We start from the raw sequence: 25428 nt of genomic DNA on the forward strand, positions 1-25428 counted from the left end.
CTAATTTCTTTGCCTGTTTAGTATTAATTTGACCAACTAATCCACTGAGTATATGATGCACGTGTGGAATACGCATGGTCTTGTCTGAGTGAATGATGACTTTTGAATTATGTATGTGTGGGTTGAGAATTAACAATTCGCAAGAAGAATTCAAAACCAGTTGCCAATTTTCGGAAGGCATATCAGCACGAAAAGCAAATATTTTATTGTTATACATACTGGTTTTCTTTTAGTCCATTAAATCATCAATACATTATATTAATTGTTCTTATTGTATTGAGTACATGCATATGCTTTGGAGTAGTACATGCACTATGCTACTGTCACGTATAAAAATATGACGTTTTATGACATTCTAAAACACCAAAAGTATGAATAATGCGAATTCGATTTTTAAATATTCAAAGTCTATTGGTGTTTTTTGTGGGTGAAAATTCTTGCCCATTGGCCACTTGACGTGATCATATCCGATTGATTTCAAATTTTGCATCGAGACTTTTTTCGAGATGCTAATGCTTTCAAAATGTGTTCGGTTATACAATTCAAAGATCACTTTTTCCAATACATGCCATTGGCACACTCTGTCACAGTCTCCTGAAGAGTCTCTGTCGCCTTCAAACACCGGCTTTTGTATTGAGAGAATGCGGGAGATCACACCTATTTCCTCTCACCTGACTATTGAATGCAAATCACCTTAGAAAGGTATAACCTATAGTCAAACAACGCTGATCGCAGACTCCGGCCCGAGCCCTATATATCAGTTCTAAGAGCAGAAGGCCCACCTCGGAAACCATGCGCCGAACCAACTAAAGAAATCTTATCTACTAAAATAAACAGCATTGACAGGCACCAACAATTGCTTTAAACCAGGCATCCATCCAACCAATAATTGCTGCGCCCAGCATCTCTAAACCAACAACCGGCCCATCCGACGATATAACTCCTTCAAACCAACAGCCAGTACCATCAACAAAGAAGCAAACGCCGAAGAAGATCGATACACACTATGGACCAGCATGAACAAACAGTAAACAAGAACATCCAACCACGAACAGCAAGAAAGTAGTACCAATAACAAATTCGGCATGCTATTTTTTACCTTTTTTACTATATCTTAAATTAGATTCAGCCTTACACTCACTAGCACAATTAATTGCATATTCTCACATTCCAAACGTACAAATGCTCATGACCTTCGCCATAACACAAACCTGGTTACAAATACGCATTTACGCCAATGATCTCGTTATCATTAAAACACTCCGGTAATTAAGTGAAAGTTTTAGCACTTATAAATTTACAAACGCGGTCTCAAGTATTAACCCGTTCGCGCAATCTTGAATTGGACCCGCTCGGAAGTGCCTACCCTCGGTCCTAGCAGCCTAGACTTGTGCCTTTAGTTGGACCAATCAAACAAATAACGCTCATATCCACTAAACAATACGTTCCATTGAGATATGACCGGGAACTCTCGTGAAATGGGAGAACTGAGTCTTGTCTGGAATCTGAACCAAAAACTGAAAATAAAGTATCAGATTCACGGTCCACGCGATCATCCAGGAACACGCGCGAATATGCGAAAGGACGCACGGTAATCGAATTTATACACGCAAAATTACTCACACGCTAGCACACGCGATCGAACACGTTGCCTTACAAACGTCCGAGCCCTACACCACAATACACAAAAACGAACATGAAATTGCGAACATCCACACACAACTACGCTCAAGAGTTTGCAAACACTAAAACGCCGCAATCATTTAGTGAACGATATAGCACTTATAATCTGATTAACGTGGGATCAAGCGCGCTCAATATCACAATCAGAATCACGGGGTCCGCTACAATCGGTCTTAAGCAGTGTTTTTTTTTTGCATACGACATCTCGAATGGAAATGTTAGGGTTCTGACTGGAACAGCTGGCTACCCTTTCGGTCGTTTTTGCGGTCTCCAACTTTCGTCTTCCTGGCCGTCGACAAACCCTTTTTCGAACACTTCTGTTACGTTAATGACAGTTGATTTGGCCACATTCAATAGTTTTGACAACTTGACGTGCGAGTAGTACGGATTTTCGCGCTGCGCGAGCAAAGCTTTAGTTCTTTGCTCCTCTTGCAACTGAGTGACTAAGGATCGAATATTTCACCGACTAACATCAGGAAAATAGTGGCCAGAGGAATGGGATTGCCATGGGACATCGCTGAAGTTTAAATCCACAAAAACCACCAGACTTCGATCGCTTGCATTCGAGCCTGAGTTTCACTGATTCGACACTAAGAAAATAACGGTCAATAACGATGTCGGAAGGAAAGGGAAGGAATGTTAGTTCGATACTCGCTTTTGTTAGAAACCGAAACTAATTCTGCATCTCTACGGGAATCGCAGGATAGGTGTAGATAGAGTAGTATAGTACAGTTGCAGTTGCTTCGTGATCGTTAGTTTCGAGTGAGCCTAAACTCTATCCGATCACGAATTCATTGAACATTGAGCAAGAGCTTCTAGTAGTAATAATTATTCTATTAGACAAAACATGTTAAGTACATGCAGTGCTTTTATTTATTATAAAAATGCAAATTCGCAAATTACATCTTCCAAAACGAAATGTCGCATGTGAAATGGACCTGCAGTCGGTCACCGATATGTATTTGAATTGGTTGCCAAGACGATGCCAGTTATTGAGGAGATGCATTCGAAGTGCAACATCTATTTTAACTAAGTTACGTATAGTGCCTTTCAGGCACAAATTTAGCTCAATCAAAATTTGGATTTTGGTTAGACTTTTCTCATAAACTGTCAAAAATATCATAAATTGTCCAGTTTTGCCTCAAACAAAAATCACAACAACCAAATATCTCTCATCTGAATTGAAATATGTATTGAAAACGGTGAAGAAATAGGTCAGCGCCGATTACATTTTACATCTTGTATGACGGAAACATTCTTGTAAAACGACGCTTATCGCTCTGTCACAACGTTAATACTACGTTGACGAAAGCGTCATAAAATGATATATGTACTGCGAGATTTGTTTATAAAACAAACTTTACCGCTTAAGCTATGTTTATAAACACGATTCACTGTAGAAGTAATTTTCTGTCGACTACCTCAGTAGGCTGATTCTACGCTAAAGTATTCCGTTTGTTTTTGATTGTTTTGATTGACAACCCTTCGTCGTTGCTGATTCGAATGAGCTACAGTTGAACAGTTTCTTCCAGTTTCTTTTCGCGTGTCTGAATTTTTCCTACACGACAGAAGACGATGAAGCGCTTTTATTATTCCCATGGAAACAAGCAACCGAAGTAATACAAGGTACTAGATGTGGGTGGACGCAAATCAAGAATACATAGTCTATTTTTACACTTTTCAATTTCTTCTCGCGTTTCAATGCTCCCGAATCAAATCCAACACCAACATGTCATTCGTCACTGTTTTTACTTTCTCGCCGAAACCATGGTCGGTACACTGAAGGAAACGTTCATTCAATTAACAGCTGTCAACAGATAATTTCTACCAGTAGTAGTTTTTGTCAGTGCCTACTGCCATGTGCTTCGAAATCTCCTCTCGCGTGCACCGCTCGCAGCTTCACACAATCTCTTTCGCCGAACAGTGTGACTTAATCACTCCTCAAAACAGTGTCTGCTGATAGTGTAAGTTAAACTGTGGTCCAGATACGTACGACCAGGTACCCGCGCGGCCACCACATGGAAAAGTGGCAGCAGATTTCACTGATCCTATGCATCTTCGGTTTCCTGAAAGAATTTCGACCGAGCGAACCGTTCATATTCGAGTTTCTAACTGGACCGTGGCACAACGCCACCATCGAACAGGTGGTTCAGGATGTGTTCCCCATCGGGACGTACTCGTACATGGCACAGTTAGTGGTGGTTTTCCTGATTACGGATTATTTCCGGTACAAGCCGCTTATCATCGTTGCCGGACTGGCTGGTACACTGGTTTGGAGTATGTTCGTGTGGTGTGGTAGCTCGTTGCGGGCGTTACAGGTGCTGGAAGTGTTCTACGGTACGTACATGGCCGCCGAAATCGCCTACTGGACGTACATCTATGCGAAGGTGGACCGGAAACACTATCAGAAGGTCACGTCGCACATCCGATCGGCTACACAGGCTGGTCGGTTTCTGGCTGCGACGACGTCGCAAACTGTCATCTACTATGGAGTTACGGATTACCTTGGCTTGAACTATATTGCGCTGGGCGGTAGGTTCAATTGTCAGTTGTCATGATTATCAAGGCTTACTTTGTTTCGGTTTTGTTTTAGCACAACTCGCCACTACGGTTTGGGCGTTTATGCTGCCACCCGTTCCCGAGAGTATGTATTTTCACCGACAAGAACCCGTTACGGATGAAGAATCGGATCTGAGTCCGACTCCGAAGAATACTGCCAATTCTACGTGTAGTCGAGCGAGTAGCCTACTCTGGTATCACTTCAAATCAGCCTACACCAGTTTCACCGTCATTCGCTTCAGTCTCTGGTACTCGCTAGCAGTCTGTTTGTACTACCAAATAACTTCGTACGTGCAGGCACTGTGGGGTTCCATCGGGGGTCGAAATGCCACACTTTGGAACGGAGCCGTGGAAGCGATTCTTACTTTGATGGGTTCATTGGTCGCACTGTTGGCTGGATTTGTACCACCGTCTTGGCTACAGGTTAACACGACGCTACTAGGTCTGGCAGCGATCGCCATGCTGGAAGGGCTTGGGCTGCTAGTAGCAACCGTTACTTCAAGCCTCGTGGTTTCCTATGTCGGATATACCGTATTCGGAATTCTGCATGCCTTTGCGATTACACTCGTGAGTTCGGAGATTGCGAAGCACATTTCCGACGACAGTTTTGCGCTGATCTTCGGCGTCAACACGATGGTGGGATTGGTTTTGCAGACTCTGTTGACCGTAGCGGTGGTTGACAGTGACGGCTGGTTTGCACTAGACATTCGAGGTCAGTTTACGGTTTATGGGTACGGTTTTCTGGGGGTTGGAGTACTGTTTACAGTTTTTCTACTGGTGGAATTGTTCCGGGAGAAATGCTACCGGGGGCCGAGTTTATTCCAAGGAAATAAAGACAACATTGGGTAGTTTCTTCCAATTAAATCGGTTTGGCTTAGCAAGATGTCCTTCCACTAGATTAGTTTATCACTGTTTCGCTCAGGCTCAGTCAAATAAAATTATACCAAGGCCTGTCAGGACACCTTGAACAGTTTCGACCAATCTGAAATCGCCACACAATCAAGCATCGTTAAGTAAGACAGAAAGCTTTTACACCTTTAAAATCGAAAATGGCCCATCGCTTACACTTTGTGGCGAGATATATAACCATAAAGCAGCGATCCAAGCGGGCCTTGATGGTCTTCTATAATCGTTTCGGGTCCAGACCACGACCGTGCGGCCTAACTAGTTTCGAGATGTGTGACTCCGTGGGTCGGGTATAGTGGGTCAAATTAATCCACTGCTAAATTTAAGATAGATAACCCAATTTATTTCGCCAATTCAATTATCAATCAATTCAATAGCCGCGATATTAATTCACTAACGGTAGCCTACTACGAAAAACACAATAAACTAGTTAGTCCACTTGCCCCACACCACACTCCAACCGCAGTTACCCACGGTAGGTGTAAACATCAACACATTCCAGATTTCACGCCGCCATGGATTGCTACGATAACCACCGTTTCGCAAGTTTTCTCCCCTCCTTCGGCGGCGGTTAATTTATTTATGGCCAACCCTTCTGGGTTCGAGTGGAGCTTGTTTAGCAGCTGGCCGACAGTAATATGCTCGATTCGAATCGAAATCGGGAAAATAAATGAAACATTTTCGACCTTTATTTTCGGTCAGGAATGAGAGATTTATTCGCTTTTCCGGATGGGATAAAAAGTCATTAAAACAACACTTGAATCTACGGCACTTGTATTGTTTTTGGTTCTACAACGAATTTACGTTCAAATGAAGAATGAAATAATTTCAACGAGATGCTTAGATCAGCTAGCTAGCGTCACCGCATTTGGGTGACTCATTAAATTTCAAAAGCACTCACAAACTCATTGAGCTTCGTTCAATTTGAAAATTGTTACTTTGAACGAGGCTCGGTAAGTTATTGCCATCAATTAGATCACGAAAATTCTTAATTAAAGTTCAAGTAATAAAAAAACATTTACCGTCCAACTCATCTCCTAGAATCGATTATATCCAGCATTTTAGGATCAAAGGAGAAACCTGGTGTTTTACTGCTTCTGTCGGCTTCGTAAACACGCACTCCCCTATAAAAACAAAACGTTCGGTCTGCTTGGTCCCGTAATAAAAACGAAGTGCCAATATTTGAATATCGTATTTCGTCCGGCTGTTGTTCTTTCAGAGATGGCAACTTTGGGTGTTAGGATAGATAGAGTTCATGTCATGGGAGCCGCACCGTAAATGTTTGTGCCATTTTGACACTTGCTTACGTCAACAATACGGCGCTAGTCAAATTTGCGTGATACAATAAACGGCTTCGGTAAGTGGTACTGGTGCCGGAACAAACTCGATTGCACCGCGGACACAGTAATCGGAAATCGTACATCTCGAGTGACCTGGGATAAGGGGTTAATTGTCACTTCGTTAGAAGTTTTCTGGAGAAGCTCAGAGTAGGTTGTGAAGCTTTTTTTTTTGTTAGTTCAATGTTTAAAATAATTATGTGCAATAGAGTTTAACAAGCTCGGTTGATCCAAATGTTCGTATAAGGACACCAAATGGGTGCTGAAGCTTCCAGGACAGATCGAACTAGTGAGAAATAGAGTGCCCGTAAACAATATGGATCAGTGAATTCTTTGGCGATTCTTATAATGAAGCCGAGGTTTCTATTTGCCTGTGCTATAACATGAGAGTAATGATTTCTGAATGTCAGTTGTGAGTCCAGGAGTACTCCGAGGTCTCTGATAACTGTCATTCTCTCTAGCGATTCCCCTTAGATGGTGTAGCTCCAGAGTATTGGATTTTTTCTGCGAGTAAAAGATATTATGGAACATTTGGCCACGCTGAGATCCAGCAAGTTACGACTACACCAATTACAAAAAGCATCTAAGTGTCGCTGTAGTGCCACGCAATCTTCTATTGACAGCACAATGAGAAATAGTTTGAGATCATCAGCGTATATAAGTTTACACCCTGGAGGTATAACATAGCAAACGTCATTGAAGAACAACGAAAAAAGCAACGGTCCTAGATTGCTCCCTTGAGGCACTCCCGACAAGTTAATGAAGCTGTATGACTCGCTATTTCCTAATTTTACAGATAGAGAACGATTTACGAAATATGATTTAAGCCACCCTGTGAAATTTGACGAAGCGCACAGCCGCTTTATCTTTGCCAGTAGAAGAGAGTGATCTGCCTTGAGATCCGTGTATACAGTATCGACCTGAGATCCAACTTCAATATTTTTAATACAGAGCGAAGTGAATTGGGCTAGATTAGTAGTTGTCGATATGCCTGAAAAAAAAGCCATGTTGATCCTTCGATATGTATGCTTTGGTCTCACGAAACAGCACGTTTCCTACTAATATCTCAAATAACTTTGATCCAGCGCAGAGTGAGGTTATGCCACGATAGTTCGCAACATTTTGCTTATCACCTTTTTTAAAAACGGGAAACATAACTGATTTTTTCCAACACACGGGAAACGCCGATTGCAACAGTGATTGATTGAAAATTAGCCTTAAAGGCGTACACAATGCGCTTGCGCATCTTTTCAGTATAATGGAGGGAATACCATCTGGTCCTGCTGATGTTGAAGACTTTAGCTTTCTCATGGCAGTTAAAATGTCTTCGTCAGTAAATTGGATATTACCTACATTAATTACATCATGAGGGACATTCTGAAGGCCATATTCCACCTGAGTGGAGTTAGCCGAGTCCTTTTTAAACACACTCGAGAAATGTTGAGCGAATAGGTCACAGATGCCGCTTGGAGTGCTTGATGTTTCACTTGCAAGGAACATACTGGAAGGAAGCCCATTTTCTTTACGTTTTCCGTTAACGAAAGACCAAAACTGCTTTGGATTTTGTTTCAGGTTTGATTGGGCTTGTGCTACGTGTCTTGAATAGAGGAACCGATTATATGTCTTGTAACTGTTGCTAGCTTGAATAAACTCTCGTTTTGTAATGGGGTTTTGTCGGCTGGTATAATGCCGAAGCGCAGCTGCTCGCAATCTTTTCAGCTTACGTAGCTGACGATTGGACCATGCCGGTTTTGGTCGGGGACGTGGTGCGGGAACTGTTATTCTGAATAGCTGTTTCAGGACCAGTGAAAGTTTTTCTACGGCAACATCTACATCGATCGCGGAATTTAACAAAGTCTCCCAATCAATTGCCTGTAGTGAACTTTGAAGCCTAGAGAAATCAGTCTTCGAAAAGTCGAACTCCCTGACATCCAGAATTTCATCAAAAATAACCAACTGGGGACAAATCTGCGTTACTAGAAGAGGAGGATAATATGCGTCACAGGCAACTAATGGCTCAAGGGCTTCTGAAACGGCGCAGTTAATAGAAGCTTCTACATTTACGAACAGGAGATCCAGGGTTCGATTTCGTCTGTTATTTACGGTACTCATTTGCAGCATGTTCAATATAGACATTCCGTCCAATAAGGCAATACTCGCTCTCGAAAAGATAGATTCAGAAGGATCTGGAAAGGCATAACCGGAAGGTGTACTCTTCCAAAGAAGTCCCTGCTGATTATAGTCACCAAACAGTAGATGAGCCATGTTGGGTTGAATGAAAGTTGCGATGTCAAGTGCTGAGTCTATGTGCTTCTGAATAATATCTATATCACTTGCGGAATCAGGGGGAATGTATGCTACGCCTACACAAATATTACTATCGCGCCCGCGAATATCTACCCATAGTTGTTCGAGATCGTTACTATCCGTTTTATGTTTGGACGAGAGCCGGTTGGACACTGCAATAAGCACACCACCACCACGTTTTTTCCCTGTACTGTCTGGATCGCGATCTTTACGGTAAACCGTGTACCTTGGGCCGAATAACTGGATCGAATGGATTTGATCATTCAGCCACGCGACGAACAACTCGTCAATTTTTGTGCGTAGTCCTCTCACTTTCTGGTAGTAGATACTAGTGTCCTGATGGTTGAGCGGTAGAAAGACGAGCGGCGATATATACCCTCCTTATTTTTACCTGACCGGAGAAGGTCACTACCATCGCATTCATGTTCCGTGGCAAGCAGATGGTCATCGGTGACGGAGTTAAGCTGATCACGTCCGTTGGTAAGCTGCAATTGTAGATCTGACCGGGAAGGGTCGCTGCCAAGTTCCGTGGCAAGCAGATGGTCATCGGTGACGGAGTTAAGCTGATCACGTCCGTTGGTAAGCTGCAATTGTAGATCTGACCGGGAAGGGTCGCTGCCAAGTTCCGTGGCAAGCAGATGGGCGTCGGTGATGGGTTCTAGCTGATTGTGCCCATCGGCAAGCTGCAATTGTGGGTCTGGCCGGGAAAGGTCGCTGCCATAGCATACAAGTTCCTTAGAAAACAGATGAACGTCGTTGATGGAATCAGGCTGATTGCATCCATCGACAAGCTGCAATTGTGGATCTAATTTAAGGTGCGCAGTATCGTGAGTAGCTTCGGGAGGATATATACCTCGTTGAAGCGGCAGAGGGTACATCTGACCATTGCTAAGCACTAGGAAGGAAAAAGAATACAAGAAGCGAATAGCAGTGCGCCCAGAATAGACGGCAGCAAACACATTTGAATTTCAATTATTGAATTATTATGAATTCCCTCCCCTAATTTGACGGGTTTGACGGTATTGCAAACATCATTAAGCAGCACCTGACAGACAACTGCTTTAAGATGGTTATTGCATTACGCCTTGATAGTGATGCATCGAGGAGACTGAGAGGGTTATGTGCCTTTTTTTATGTTTTTTCATACTCCGCACCAGTCCAAACTCACAGTCAGCCAACAGCCTGTGCACATTGGCGAGGCGGGCTGGTGGATCGCCGTGGATTGGCCTTTTCTGTGGGCTGTGTTTGCAAACATTATTCAACAGCTTATTGGTAGTGTTTGTGGGGACAGCTCGCAGTGAGGGTCATTACATTTATTGGCCAGTTGCGTCATCGTGTACGGGTCAATAAAATAAAGAAATGTAGAAGTAGAAACCTATTAGTTAGTTTTTAGTACAAGTGTACAATGGTTATGTGCTAGCCGTTTGCCTACCTGTGTGTGTTCGTCTGAGAATTTGTCACAGCTGGATCAGGGAATGGATGTAGAACTGTCGCATATGATAGAATAGTTGGTAAATCCAGTGTTCAATGTGAACATTTGATTCTATTCAGTCGGAATGATTGGATCGGTAAATTAAGGTACAATCAGTTTACTGACGCACATTCCATTCCCGGTCAGCATAACATGATGAAATCCTGTTTTTGTTGTAGTTCAATTAGTTTGCATTTCCACTACTGATGTATACCAAAAATAATATCGGCCAATTTATACACTTCTAGTTAATCTCTTTGCATCTTATTTTTCATTCGGCATGTTATGAACCCTTTCATTACTATATCCTATATTAGATTCATACTGACACTCACTAACACAATTAATTGCATATTCTTTCATATACGCTCACAATCTCTCCCATTCCAAACGTACAAACGCTCGTTTCCTTCGCGATAACACACACCTCACTACAAACGTGAACATGCAATTGCAATCATCTACGCATATTCAAGTAAACCCACCGCTCGCGCGATTGTAAATCGGTCACGACCGGAAGTCTACCCTCGGTTATAGAAGCCTAGACTCATACCTTCAGTTGGACCAATCAAACAATGACCCTCATACACACTAGACAAAACGTTCCACGGCGACATGACCGGGAGACTCACGTTCCGCGCGCTATCATTCAAGAATACATGCGAATATGCGAATTACCACACGATTATAACATCGAATTTACGCACGCGAAGTTGCACACATGTTAGCGGAAGCGACAAACACGTTAACATACAAGCGCTCGAGCCCTTCGCGATCACACTATCCACGCCAACAGACCACCACAGGACTCATAATTAGACTTTACATACAATGTCAATGATGGCCTTGGATCTGCGTTGCCTGTGTTCAAGACACCATAGCTTCGTCCGTCAGGTCAAGGATGTATGAAATCCGCTAGACACCACCCTCAGCCCTAGTTGCCCATAAAGGGATAAAAAAGGAAGCGAAAAGCAGTGCGCCCAGAATAGACGGTAGCAAACATATTTGAATTTCAAATATTGAATTATTATGAATTGTAATTTACTTCCTTGAACTGTAAATCATTTACAAAAAGGCGAAGGACTCTTGAGGTTAAAACTTTGATAAATAAACGATTATTTTTTTAAAATCGATTGTTAATTTTAGGATCCAGTATTGAGGATCTCAAATCAAGGATCCAGGACCGTGTAACAAGTATTCTGATCTGATTCCTTGATCTTGAAGCCAGATTCTAAATACTTGATCCAGGATCCTAGATCAAGGATAAACACTGCTGGATCGAGGGTCAAGCATCCAGTATCGTAGTTACTTGGATTCAGGATCGTATCATTATTTGTCGTTGGTATAACTTTTATAAAAAAAATGCGGAAGCCAATTTTAAGAAAATCTTTTGAAAGCGACACGGAAAATCAAAATCGACTAGCCTATTTCGGGCAAAGCCATCAGTATTGAGCACCAACAGAGCACTAAAGTTTCGTTAAATTTTAAATATAAGCTAACTGTAGATTTGTCGGTAATATCATCATTGCGGTCTTTGAGGGTGACGGAAGGAGCATTTTCTCGGAAGATTCTCCGAAATTAATTGACGTTATTTGAAGGCAACGAATGGAGTATCTATTCAGGAGACTGTATTTCAAGACCAGTGTACTGAGGAAACAATTTTTGGGAGCTATTATCTGGTTGGTGGATTACGGTTAGATTTGTATTATTGCCCAAAATGCCGTTACTAGATTCCAGTTATGTCCCAGACATTACCACTCCATCTTTTTTTCACAAGCGAGTGAATTAAAAACGCCTTTATGGTCTGCCTTAAAAGCTTTCACACATTCTTTTTGTCATTACCTGATAAAATTGGTATCATCCAGCCATACATCGAGAGATAAATGATCTCTCATAAAAAGACCTAGCTGATGTCAAAATTAATGTCGAACCAGATTTGGTATAGAAGACTCCGATTTTCCGTTTAAAATAATAAACATTGAACTCAGTTGGACCATTCGGATCAAAGATTACAGAGTAGCAGATAACGCTAAAATTCACCCAGATGCAATGAGAATTGTGATATCTTACAAGTGACAGATATTTTACGAAAAACTGCCGCATCTACCTACCCGCCCACAAAGTTGAGATCGACGATGTGGCCATCGATTCAAGTTTTTCATGACTGGATCTATCGATGCACGGGGTTGATTGTTCGAAGACCGCTTGATCCAGCCTCTACTCGGTTATCATTGTGTTCTCTTGGTTCAGGAAGAGTTCGACTCTGACGATTCTCTTGTGAAGAAATGTGTTACTGCTACTAACATTTATAGGCATAGGTGATTTCTAGCAAAGGCTATTTTTTATATATTGAGAGGCCAATAAACATAACAGCTAGAGGAAGCGCTTACACAAAACCCCCTGCAAACAGCCTCTAGCATTACGAATTTGTGGTCAAACAAGAAGTTTTCAGCGCTTCCAGAAACACAAAAACTTCAACTGACTCAACATTTCTACCGAGGAACTCAACTTAGTGTAGGGTTGGTTGGGCCTAAGTTTGGACCCTTTGGATTATTGCTGAACTCCTCCCGGCACCGAAAAGACCTTAATTCTCACGAGGGGGCTTGTCTTTTCGATATTCAATCTTACCTACTTTAAGATCTTTGATACAGCTTTAAAGTGGTGGCCAGCTTTGCTGCACTGGAATATTGTAAAAGTTGTCTCTAACCTTGAAGTAGTTCTCTTCCATGCAGAGCCGTGTCAGCTTCAGGTAAGACCGTAGCCAATTCTTCCATCCATTGTCGTTGCTCTGTTGAAGTAACCACTCTTCCAAAAGATTGACGGACTTTTTCACTGGAACGCTCGAAAAAAATGCATTGGCATCAAAGGAAACCAGGATTTCGTCGTTTCAAATGTGGTTTGATGACCGTAGCTGATCTAAGACTGGATAATTTCGTTAGTCCGGCTTTGAATCCGTCTACGAACCATTTGTCTAGTTTCTCCGTTAGTTAGCAATAAGCAATTAATAACAAAACAAATCATGCAACGCCATCTTTATTTAATTGCAACAAACTCTGTAAACGATAGCATTTCCTCCGACCCAATTCCACCAGCAGGAAAATGGCAAACAGCACTCCAACTCCCAGCAAACCGAACCCATACACCGTAAACTGCTCTCGAATGTCTAGCGCAAACCAACCATCAATATCAGCCACGGCTAGGTTCAACAGAGTCCGCGAAACCAGTCCCACCAACGTGCTGATGCCGAAGACCAGTGCAAAACTGGCATCCGGAACGTGTTTCGCAATTTCCGAACTCACCAGCGTAATTGCGAAAGCATGCATAATTACAAGTACGGAAAATCCAACGTAGGAAACCATGATGTTTGAAGTAACGGTTGCTACTAGCAACCCCAGTCCTTCCAGCACGGCAATCGCGGCCAGGCCCAGTAAGGTCGTGTTCATCTGAAGCCAAGATGGTGATACGAATCCAGCTAGCAGTGCCACCAACGAACCTATCAAAGTAAGAATCGCTTCCACGGCTCCGTTCCAAAGTGTGGCATCTCGACCCCCGATTCTATTCCACAGTGCCGGTACGTACGTGGTGATTTGGTAGTACAAACAAACTGCCAGCGAGTACCAGATACTGTATCGAATGACGGTGAAACTGGTGTAGGCAGATTTGAAGTGAAACCAGAGATGGCTACTCGTACGACTACAGGTTGAACTGGGAGTAATCTTCTGGATTGGATCTAGATCCAATTTTTCTTCCGTGTCCTGCTCTTTTCGGTGAACGTGTGGTAGCAGAAATGCCCAAATCGTAGTAGCGAGTTGTGCTAAAACAAAACCCAACCAAAGTAAGCCTTGACAATCATGACAACTGACAATCAAACTTACCGCCCAACGAAATGTAGTTCAAGCCAAGGTAATCCGTCACTTCATAGTAGATGAGAATTTTGGATAACGTCAAAGTCAGAAATCGACCAGCCTGTGTCGCGGAGCGGATATGCGACGTGACCTTCTGGTAGTGCTTCCGATCCACCTTCGCATAGATGTACGTCCAGTAGGCGATATCGGCTGCCATGTACGTACCGTAGAAAACTTCCAGCAGTTGCAACGCCCGAAGCGAGCTACTCCACACGAACATAATCCAAACGAGTGTACCAGCCAGTCCGGCAACGATGATAAGCGGCTTGTACCGGAAGTAATCCGTAATCAGGAAAACCACCACCAACTGTGCCATGTACGAATACGTCCCGATGGATAACACATCTTGGGCTTGCGCGATTGTGATGTTGTAGCACGGTCCAATCAGAAACGGATACACGAACGGCTCACTAGGTCGGAATTCCTTTAGGAAACCGAAGCTGGACAGTATCAGCGAAAATTGTTGCCATTTTTCCATGTACTAGTCGTACCCGGTTGCACGGATTTAAAACACAGCGTCGCACACAACCAACACTGTTGGGTAGTGATTGAGTTGCTCTGTTCGGCGAATGGGATTCGATGAAGCTGCGAGCGGCGCACGCGAGATGAGATTTTGAAGCACATGGCAGTAGGCACTGACAAAAACTGCTGGTTAAAATTATCTCCTGGTAGGCGTGAATCAGATGAACTGTTGCCTTCAGTGTTCACCTATCAAGATTTCATCGAGGAAGTAAAAACACCACTGATGAATGATGTGTGAATTGTAATTATAACTATATATATGCACTTGGATTGCATGCGCCCACATCTAGTACCTTAAAACATGTGTATGTATGTGCTGCGTGTACTTACGTTAATAATAAAAACAGTTAATCTTATTCTATGTATAACACACGAAAAATTCAGAGATAAGCCCTTGACCCTGACCCCGACTGCCCATTCATCAACACGGCCCTGTCCAATCTGCGTTTCTTAGGACTAATCTGAGGTATTTAATCTGAGGCAGTGATCTTTTTTTTTTCTTGCCCACTATCACTTGTTTTGGCGGATCTCATATCACTGTGCAAAGTAGCTTAATCACTCGCCAGCGGTGGTGCGGATTAAGGCGTAACAGTGTGTGGTTAAAACGCGTGGGATCATGTACGATCAGCAATGAAAAAGTGGCAGCAAATTTCACTGATACTGTGCATCTTTGGCTCCCTGAATGAATTCCGTCCGAGTGAACCATTCGTGTTGCAGTTTTTGACTGGACCGCCGCACAACGTCACCGTCGAACAGGTGGTCCAGGATGTGTTCCCCATTACCACGTACTCGCACGTGGCACAGCTGGTGGTAGCTTTCCTGATTACGGACTACTTCCGGTACAAACCGCTGATCATTGTGTCCACGCTGGCTGGCACCCTGGTGTGGAGTATGTACGTGTGGGCCAGATCGCTGTTGGCGTTGCAGATGGTGCAAGTTTTCTCCGGTACAATCTTCGCCACTGAAATCGCCTACTGGACGTACATCTATGCGAAGGTGGACAGGAAGCACTATCAGAAGGTTACGTCCTATATCCGGTCGGCTACGCAGGCTAGTAGATTTTTGGCAGGAATGACGTCGCAAACTGTAATCTACTATGAAATGACGGATTACCTTGGCTTGAACTATATTTCGTTGGGCGGTAGTTTTAGTTGTCAGTTGACGCGATTATCAAGGCTTACTTTGTTTGTATTTTGTTTCAGTGCAACTCGCTACTACGGTTTGTGCGTTTCTGCTACCACCCGTTCCCGAGAGTATGTATTTCCATCGACACCAAAAAGCTACAGAAGAAGAATCGGAACTGAATCCGATTCCGAAGACTACTCCTAGTTCAACGTGTAGTCGTGCAAGTAGCCTTCTCTGGTCTCACTTCAAAACTGCCTACACCAATTTCACCATCATTCGGTACAGTCTTTGGTACTCGCTTTCAGTTTGTTTGTACTATCAAATGACTTCGTACGTGCAGGCCCAGTGGTCTACCATCGGAGGTCCGGACGCCGTACTGTGGAACGGAGCCGTGGAAGCAACTCGCACTTTGATGGGTTCTTTAGTAGCACTGTTAGCTGGATTCGTGCCACCGTATTGGCTTCAAGTGAACACAACCTTAATAGGTTTGGCAACGATCGCTACGTTGGAAGGTTTCGCGTTGCTAGTGGCAACCATTACATCGAGTCTCATGGTTTCCTACGTCGGATATATCGTTATCGGGTTTCTGCATATCTTCGCGATCACGCTGGTGAGTGCGGAGATTGCGAAGCACATTTCCGATGATAGTTTTGCGTTGATCTTCGGTGTCAACACGTTTATGGGACTGGTTTCGCAGACTCTGTTGACTGTCTCCGTGGTCGATAGTGACGGCTGGTTTGCGCTGGATGTTCGAGGACAGTTTATGGTGTATAGCTTCGGTTATCTTGCGGTTGGAGTGTTGTTCGTAGTGTTTTTATTGGTTGAGCTGTGCCGACGGAAACGGGTACAAGTTACAGAGAGAAATGCAACAAAATAAAGCTTCAATATAGAAGCACAAATTTGTGTAAGATGTCGTATCTTTTATTTCCAAAATTCGTTCCAACGAATTAATGAATATCCGGTATTTCTCTAGTAAGTAAAAAATCAAAAAAAATCTTTGATCCCATCTCTTCAGTAACTAACTGATCATCAACTTAATGTTAATGACTAAACTAGACACAAAATCCCATAAATGACACAACTGGTGTGTATGGTCAATTTGGCTCGAATCAATTTGCTTTCCAAGGAGCATTAGTTTATTGTAACATTGCTTGCAAACCTGAAAAGCTGAGACATTTGAAGGCCATCGCAATGAAAGAAATCTACAGACTTCAAGCAAACTGCACGCTGAAAAGATGATATTTGATGTCTTTTGCCGTTCGGCGACAGGAATGTCCCTGAATACTTACCTTACCGTTCAGGTTAGATTTGTCTCTTGCTGTATGCAGAAGCCGTCTCAACTCCACTCGGTCCATTGCTGTCTGTCGTCAGCCTCGCAGTCTTCCGTGCTCGCTGTGCGCCCCGTCTTCTTGTTCCTGTAGGGTCGCCCTCAAGAACCATCTTCACCGGATCCTTGTCCGACATTCTTACGACTAGTCCAGCCCACCGCAAACGTCCTATTTTTGCGGTTTGAGCGATGGATGGTTCTTCCAGCAGCTGATGAAACTCATGGTTCACTCGCCTGCGCCACGTTCCGTCGTTTTCCATCTGCACGCCACCATAGATGGTACGCCGAACCTTTCGTTCGAGTACTCCAAGGCCGCGTTGGTCCTCCACGAGCATAGTCCAGGTCTCGTGGCCGTAGAGGACCACCGGTCTAATCAGCGTCTTGTAGATAATCAACTTCGTGCGGCGGCGAATTTTGTTCGACCGGAGCGTCCTCCGGAGTCCAAAGTCGGCACGATTTCCGTCTCTGAATTTCTCTGCTGGTATCATTGTCGGCGGTTACCAGAGAGCCCAAGTACACGAATGCGTCGACCATCCCGATTTCTTCACCGTCAATCCGAACTCGGGATGTGAGGTTCACATTGCCGTCTCTAGAACCTCTTCCTCTCATGTATTTTGTCTTCGAAACGTCGATGGCAAGTCCAATCCTCCCAGCTTCAGCCTTCAGTCTGATGTACGTTTCCGACATCGGCTCAAAGTTCTGTGCCATTATGTCAATGTCGTCGGCGAAGCCAAGAAGCTAGACGGACTTCCTGATTATCGTGCCACTCATGTCTATCCCCGCTCTCCTTATTACACCTTCTAACGCAACGTTGAACAGCAGGCACGATAGACCATCACCTTGCCGTAACCCTCTTCGAGATTCAAAGGGACTCGAGAGTGTCCCTGACACTCGAACAACGCACATCACCCGATCCATCGTCGAGTGTGTCATACGCCGATTTGAAATCGATGAACAAGTTATGTGTGGGTACGTTGCATTCGCGAATATTTGGTCCGTGGTGGCGCGGGAACCCATGAATCCCGCCTGGTAGTGCCCCACGAACTCCCTTGCAAATGGTGACAAACGGCGGCAAAGAATTTGGGAGAGGACCTTGTAGGCGGCGCTAAGTAGTGTGATCGCGCGGTAGTTGCAGCAATCCAACTTGTCACCCTTTTTATAGATTGGGCAAACGACAGTCTCCATCCAGTCCGGAAGTCTCCTCCTCCCTAATTTTGGCCATTACCCAGTGCAGCACTCTAGCCAGTGTTTCTCCACCATATTTTAATAGCTCGCTGGATGGTTGATCTACACCGGCAGCTTTGTTGTTTCTCAGCCGACCGATCTCCTTGACTTCTTGGAGATCAAGGGCCGGCAGCTTATCGTCTTCTGCGCGTGCTCCAAGATCCGTTGCCATACCCCGCCTTCGTCCTCTGCTGCTTCACCGTTGAGGTGCTCGTCATAGTACCGCTTACACCTCTCAATCACCTCACACTCGTTCGTAAGAAGGTTGTCGTCTAAGTCCCTGCACACATCGGCTTGCGGAACGTAGCCTTTGCGCGAACTGTTCAGCTTCTCGTAGAACTTCCGTGTGTCGTTTACGCGGTATAGTTGCTCCATCGCTTCGCGATCTCGTTCCTCCTGTTGGCGCTTCTTTCTCCGGAGGACCGAGGTTTGCCTGTTCCGTGCTTGTTTGTATCGCTTCACATTCTGTCTCGTTCCGTTCTTGTTCTTCTCCTCTATAAACTGCTTACATTCGTCATCGAACCAGTCGTTTCCTCGATTCGGAATCGCTGTACCTAGTGTCGCTATAGCAGTACCTCCTATGGCGGAACGGATTTCCCTCCAGCCATCTTCAAGAGTAGCTGCGCCCAGCTGTTCTTCCGTGGGTAGTGCTACTTCCAGCCGATGTGCGTAGTTTTGGGCAACCCCGGTGTCCCGCAGTTGGGCGATGTTGGGCCTTGGCGTCCGACTACGACGAGTGTTGTACACCGTCGAGAGTTTTGAGCGCATGAATACTGTAATTAGGTAATGGTCCGAATCTATATTCGCACTGCGATAGGTACGAACGTTGGTGATATCAGAGATTCTTCGATTAGAACGTGATCGATTTGGTTTTCGGTGCGTGGGTCAGCTGATCTCCAGGTGGCTTTGTGGATATCTTTGCGGGGGAAGAAGGTACTTCGGACTATCATGCCACGGGCGACTGCGAAGTTCATGCATCGTGGGCCGTTGTTATTCGATACGGTGTGCAAGCTGTTTGATTACCGGTCTAAACATTACCTCCCGTCCTACTTGATCGTTCATATCGCCGATGACGATATTCACGTCCCGTTGCGAACAGCCGTCGTACACCTCCTCCAGCTTCCCATAGAACGCTTTTTTCTCGTCGTCGGGTCTCCCATCGTGTGGGCAGTGTACGTTGATGATGCTATAGTTAAAGAAACGGCCATTGATCCTCAACTTACACATCCTTGCGTTGATCGGAGTCCATACAATCACGCGTTAACGCATCCTACCCAGCACTACAAATCCGATTCCCAGCTCGTTGATGGTGCCACAGCTGTGGTAGAAAGTACCCGCCGGGAATGTCCCTGAATGTCTGGACCTGATGTGCAGGGGGATTTGCTGCTTATTATATTACGATTCCGCTGTCGCGAGATTCGTAATAATAGTGGAAGCCAAAATGTACTACATGGTGAAGGTTACAGATGCAGATCATGGAGAATGAGCCGTCCAGCTGTACTAATAATTATAGCGGGGCTATTTTTTGCTTTTGCTCTGTGCGAGATGAGAAGGTAGAACAGAGTGACCGGACCTATCGCATTATCGGTAGTCATACCGATTTTGGGCTTCTCTACCGATTCACTAACGATTGGGTTAAAATTACCGAAATTTTAATATTCCTACTGAAGAGCAATGCTCAAGTGTTCAGTGTATTAGAGAGAAAAAATTGCGTTAAATACTCGGTGGCACAGTCAAAAATGAAGAATGGCGTAGACACTTGATCCACTGGCTGTTCCAAGTATACAAACGCGCTGGCATCGAAAAGCTTATAAAACATGACTAGTTCAGGTTTTTCCACGGAGAACTGGATATCCAGCTTTACAGCCCAAATTGGCAAATTGTAATTATCCAGACGTCATGAGATTGTTTCCCTATCGATTTCCAGGAAAAAGAAAAACGTTTCAATCGGCCGATACGAATTGTGGTTGGAGATTGTGTTTCTTGCTTTGTGAATAGCAAACACTATCATTTGTCTCCAGTCACATGGAACAATATTACGCATAAAAACCTTAATGAACAAATTAAATAAACATCTCATTACAGTCTTCAATAAGTTGATTTTTTTTCTGTCCAGCCCAGAAGCACTATTCTTGCATGGCAGGAGTGCAATCTGAGAATTCTATAATGGAAAAAAAGGTGAATCAATTCGTAATTCCCCGGCGACACATCGCGCACAATTTTCTGTATATGAACAGAATCCGGGCAAAGTCAAAATCCCATCACGTCGAGTATTCCTGGCTTTTGGCTGGTTTTATATCGAGTACGCCTTTTAACAGTCGATGTCTCGCTCGATAAACCATCGACAAACCGGCGCCAATAACCGCTTTTTAAGTAGAATACTTCTAACGTTTCAATATAGGAGCCCCATTTTAAAATTTTTGGCCGGCATTTTCCACGATTTTTTTAACGTGAATATCTGCTTATGTACTGAAGGGAAACATTGGATTTCTGATTGGAAATATGTACAACAGCTTTAGAACTAATTCTGTATCATGTACAATTACTGAAAAAAGGGAAACAATAGATTTTGTTAGGGCAGTTATTATCTGTGCCATGATTGGTCCGTACACTTCGATAACAAACTGGTTTTCGTTCGAAGCTCCACCTCTTTAACGATAGAAGTAAAGCATTTTTTGTTCGATGGTCGGCCCCTTGGACTTCGAACGTGTACAAAACCGGGAGTCGTATGCGAGTGCGGCACCATTCGTGTGCAACACTCGTGCTGGTGTATCCTGTCGGCCGAAGCCATCGTTTGCTGAGAAAGGGTCACTCACTACGCCGTGTAGGTGTAGGTGTCGGAGCATCCGTCTACCTGACAGCCGCCAAAATATTGGAGTTGCCAGTAAACGCTGCTCGTGATTAAGACAAATAGACCAGAATCATCCCTCCGTCATTTGCAGCTGACCATTCGAACTGACGAAGAGCTGTAGGGTGGTGTATTGCCTAATATCCAAGCCTTTCTGCTGCCAAAGATGACCGAAAAGAAACGATGCAGAGAAAAAAAAACATGATTTAATATTCCTTCTCTCTCCTTTATTAGCTTGTCACATTTTTATGCTTGTGTGTTTTCAGTTTGTAGGTACATATTTCGGATATACATGGTGCGTTTTGAAGTAGAATACTTTTAACATTCAAATATAGAGGTCCCGTTTCAAAATTTTCGGCCGGAATATTACCCGATTTTTTTTTTCGCGGGAAGTAAACACTTAAACGTGTTGAACAAAACCGCTTCAAGTTTTTCGGTGTTTCACCACCATGAGTATCAGAAGACTCTTTATCCTATCACCGGTTGGGGGATCGCCTGTTTATCGTCGCGCTAGGAATACGTTTCGTTTAAGCTTGAACCGTAGCGTCGATGATCAAGCCTGAGAGGAAGTCGTAATATTCGTTCACTGAAGACGCCAAAACTCTAGAATGCGATAAAGCGAAAGCTAGCATCACAGCGCCACCTAAGCACAAATCGTCGATGGATCCTTTCGGGAAGCCGTCGACGAACCGGAGCCAATATTTGCGTTTTTTAAGGCATCAAGGCCTCTCGTTTGTTTAAAGAGCTGCATTTGCTGACAGGTTATTTTCTATCTTAGGAAAGGCGTAATTTAACTGCACACACTGGTTTACTTGTCTTTCACTCAACCACAAATAAAGAGCAACAAATTCAAACCGAAAACTGATAAGTTTGTGCAGTCCGTTTGTTCACCCACAAATTTGTCCTTTCTACTGAGCTAACCCCTTCATGTAAGCGCCACAGCTGTGACATACGGACGAACAGACACACATCTGCTGCGATTTGGTTTCATTTTTCCACCCAAGCGCCTGTGTGTATGCAAATCTGACTACAGCGTCTAAAACTGATTTCCCGCACGGTCAACTTCGACGCCATGGAGATTCCGATTCCGTCACTTTTACACTTTCCGTCTCATCAGATGCTCACCAGATCACACTGCCAGACAGGACGTACGGTCTGGTACTGGCGAGGATAAGTAAACAACATGCATCCCTATCTGGCAAAAAAAAGGTTCGTCCCAGTTGGTTGCTGCTATAAGATCTAACGAACGAAAGTAGGGGGCGTTGCTCGTACTCGTAAACGGTAAATCGGCTAGACTGTAGTTGGGGCGGCCAGCCCCTGTGATGGGAATCGGGGAGTTTCAATGATAAGCGAATTGCGAAACGATACGACGATGGCGTTCGTTTGTTGGGGTGCTTTTGCTTCATCTGTATGTTAATCCTGCTGGGAAGCAACCAAATTTAACGGTAGCTATTCCGTTTGCTCTCGCCTGATGGGATGATGTGTGTATTACAAGTCGTAAATTTTGCTGGATCTATGATCTTTTTCTGTTGGCTCCATTTCGAGGCAAAAAAAAATGTTTCTGGATGCTGCCGAGCATATTGAGTAAATTTTAACCTCAAACAAAACAACGACTGTTTTTTGTTGTTTTTATGTTTATCGTTTTTTTTCGTAATTTTGAAATATATTTTTGCTCGAAGTTCTTCAAAAAGAATAGTTTTCGAAATGTTTCGAAATATTCTAAATTATTCAGAAATTCTTTCAAATTTATTGATTTTTTTAGGATGATTCCAAACGTAATTTGTTCTTAAAATTCGCTCCACTTTTCTTTCAACTTCAAATGACACATTTATATTTTTTAATTTCTTTAAACTGAACTTCCTCAATTTTTGTTTATAAAGATTCACATCAGTCAAATTAATGTAAAAACTTTCAAAGCTGTAATTCTATCTTTTGAAACATTTTTGTTTTACCAGCTCATCTCATCAGTAACTAGCACCAACTTGGGTACGTACAGACGCTAAATCCAAGTAGTCACACAACTTGTGTGAATACCTAAAGTAACCGGCTGTTTCCGAGTGATGTCTCGAAAAGCAAGCGTTATATCTGAACGTACTTCACCCCCGTCAACAATTCTGCTACTCGGCAGCTTAACCGCCACTTCTGAGAAGGCAGATTTTCATGAGGACCATCGTTTGAGCCATGATGTTTGTGGCATTGTCAATTCCATTTAGCCATTGTTGTTGAGCGAATTCTTGTGTACGTTGTCACCGTGAAAGTCGATTCTCGGCGAAAATGACCTGGGGTCAGTGCAGTTTAGCATCATTAGTATCGTTACTCAAGGGGATCAATGGATAATGGACGAGACTTTACAGTCGGTGCAACTTGCTGCACAATGCTGGGTAGTTTATCGTAAGTCAAAGTTCTGGTGCCGATAGCCTCGCGAAAATGTGCTTTGATAACTCAACTCGCTTCACAGTAGACGAGGTCTCGTGCGAGAGAGAGAGAGAGAGAGAGAGAGAGAGAGAGAGAGTTCGTTAATTTTTCCGTCATTTTTTTCCCGGTGGATTGCTGGTCCAGCTTTCTCGGAACGAATTTAGCGTTTTTGTGCTAGGAAGGCATCTAGACACTGGTGTGTGAAGTGCCCAAGTAACCTAAAAGCATGATAACGTAGCCTAATAGCTGCTTTAGATCTACATATAGGGCAGTTTTAAAGAGCTGCTAAGTCCTATATGCTGATATAATGCTGGTATTAAGCCAGAAAAGGCGAAATATTGTGCTATTACTGTGCAGAGATTGACAGCCCGTACAAATGTCAAATTTGATAGCCTAATATTGGCACTATTCATGCTATTAGAAAGCTTTAATTGAATGTCATTTTCCGCAATGGTTTTGCAACGCTTTCTTAAGTTGGAAAATATTAAAATATTCTGTTTAGAACAGTAATCGACTGCTTTCTAATGCATTGTAATATTCACAACGGATGATTTTTTTGAAAATTACTTGTAGTAAGTCTCGAACGGAGGTACCTTGCCTCGTCTTTTATAGAGAGTGCGCTGCTTTTGCTAACTAGACTATATTGCATATGTTCGAATAAAATGGAATACATATAAAGGACGAACACGAAATTACTGCGACACCGAAAATGTCATGCCAATTTTCTTATAATATTTAAAATCAAACCAAAATTTTAGAGTAGTTTTATACATATATTTACTTCAAAAATCAAAAGAAACGTTAATCGATCGAGCCTTGAGTGTAAAATTGAACGCATTTTCGCTTGATGCCCTCCATCAAAGTCTTTACAGTGTCATCCGGTACCAGTTTCTCAATTTTTTTTTCCATTTTCTTAACATGTCCTTCTCGTCTTTGACTGTCTTCTTGCTCTTCCGAAGTTCCCGCTTCATCATTGTCCAGTACTGCTCCACCGGGCACAGCTCCGGACAGTTTGGCGGATTCATGTCCTTTGGAACAAAATGGACAGAATTGGACTTTTGGAATAGTGGCATGATGCCAAATCTGGCCAAAATAGCGGAGCTTCGTCGTGCTGCTGAAAGAACGGCAAAAGGCGCTTCTCGAGGCACTCAGATTTGTAGATCTCGCCATTTACTGTGCCCTTTGTCACTCCTCAGTCCGCAAGAGCAGATGGCCTGCCAAATGAGATATTTGGAGGCGAACTTCGACATTTTCTTCTTCTTAAATTTGTCGTCCACATAGAACTTGCTCTTGCCGGTGAAAAACTCCAACCCCGGAATTTGCTTAAAATCGGCTTTTATATATGTTTCGTCGTCCATCACACAGCAGCCATATTTTGTCAGAATCTTCTCGTAGAGCTTCCGTGCCCGAGTTTTAGCCGTCGATTGTTGCCGCTTATCGCGGTTTGGGAAGTTCTGTACTTTGTTTGTATGTAGTCCAGGTCTCTTCTTTGCATTCTGGACGTAGCTCTGCAACATGCCGATCTTTTTAGCCAAATCACGGCTTGAGACGTTGGGATTTGCTTTAACCATCCGCTTCACCTTTCCCACCGTCTTTTTGTTCTCCGGTTCCGATTTTCTTCCAGCTCCTTTGCCGTGGTCCAACGTCAACCGCTCCTGGAACCGCTTCAACTCTCTGGAGACGGTTGAATCGAAAAACACGACTTCGAGTTTGACAGCATGTAAACAATACACATCCATGAGAAAGTGTGTAAAATTTGATTGATTTTTACCCAATGGTAAAAAAGTTGTGCCCTGTTG

General features: G+C 43.6%; 3 protein-coding genes across 3 annotated transcripts; 2 read left to right on the forward strand and 1 right to left on the reverse strand.

Moving 5' to 3' along the window:
- The first annotated feature begins 3580 nt into the window (after positions 1–3580).
- LOC131676481 (folate transporter 1-like) lies at positions 3581–5101 on the forward strand. The gene is made up of 2 exons (XM_058955546.1): positions 3581–4215; positions 4277–5101. The coding sequence occupies exons 1-2, from the start codon at positions 3702–3704 to the stop codon at positions 5089–5091; spliced, it is 1329 nt and encodes a 442-aa protein (XP_058811529.1). The 5' UTR covers positions 3581–3701; the 3' UTR covers positions 5092–5101.
- An 8179-nt stretch (positions 5102–13280) lies between these two features.
- Positions 13281–14760, reverse strand: LOC131676184 (folate transporter 1-like). The gene is made up of 2 exons (XM_058955306.1): positions 14139–14760; positions 13281–14077 (listed from the first exon to the last, which is right to left on the reverse strand). Exons 1-2 carry the CDS (start codon positions 14644–14646, stop codon positions 13281–13283), a joined length of 1305 nt encoding a protein of 434 aa, XP_058811289.1. The 5' UTR covers positions 14647–14760.
- Positions 14761–15024: 264 nt separating this feature from the next.
- Positions 15025–16692, forward strand: LOC131676185 (folate transporter 1-like). Its single transcript, XM_058955307.1, has 2 exons — positions 15025–15831; positions 15893–16692. Exons 1-2 carry the CDS (start codon positions 15321–15323, stop codon positions 16690–16692), a joined length of 1311 nt encoding a protein of 436 aa, XP_058811290.1. The 5' UTR covers positions 15025–15320.
- Positions 16693–25428: the final 8736 nt, after the last annotated feature.

This window comes from Topomyia yanbarensis, chromosome 1 (assembly GCF_030247195.1).
Source record: "Topomyia yanbarensis strain Yona2022 chromosome 1, ASM3024719v1, whole genome shotgun sequence".
NCBI lineage: Eukaryota > Metazoa > Arthropoda > Insecta > Diptera > Culicidae > Topomyia > Topomyia yanbarensis.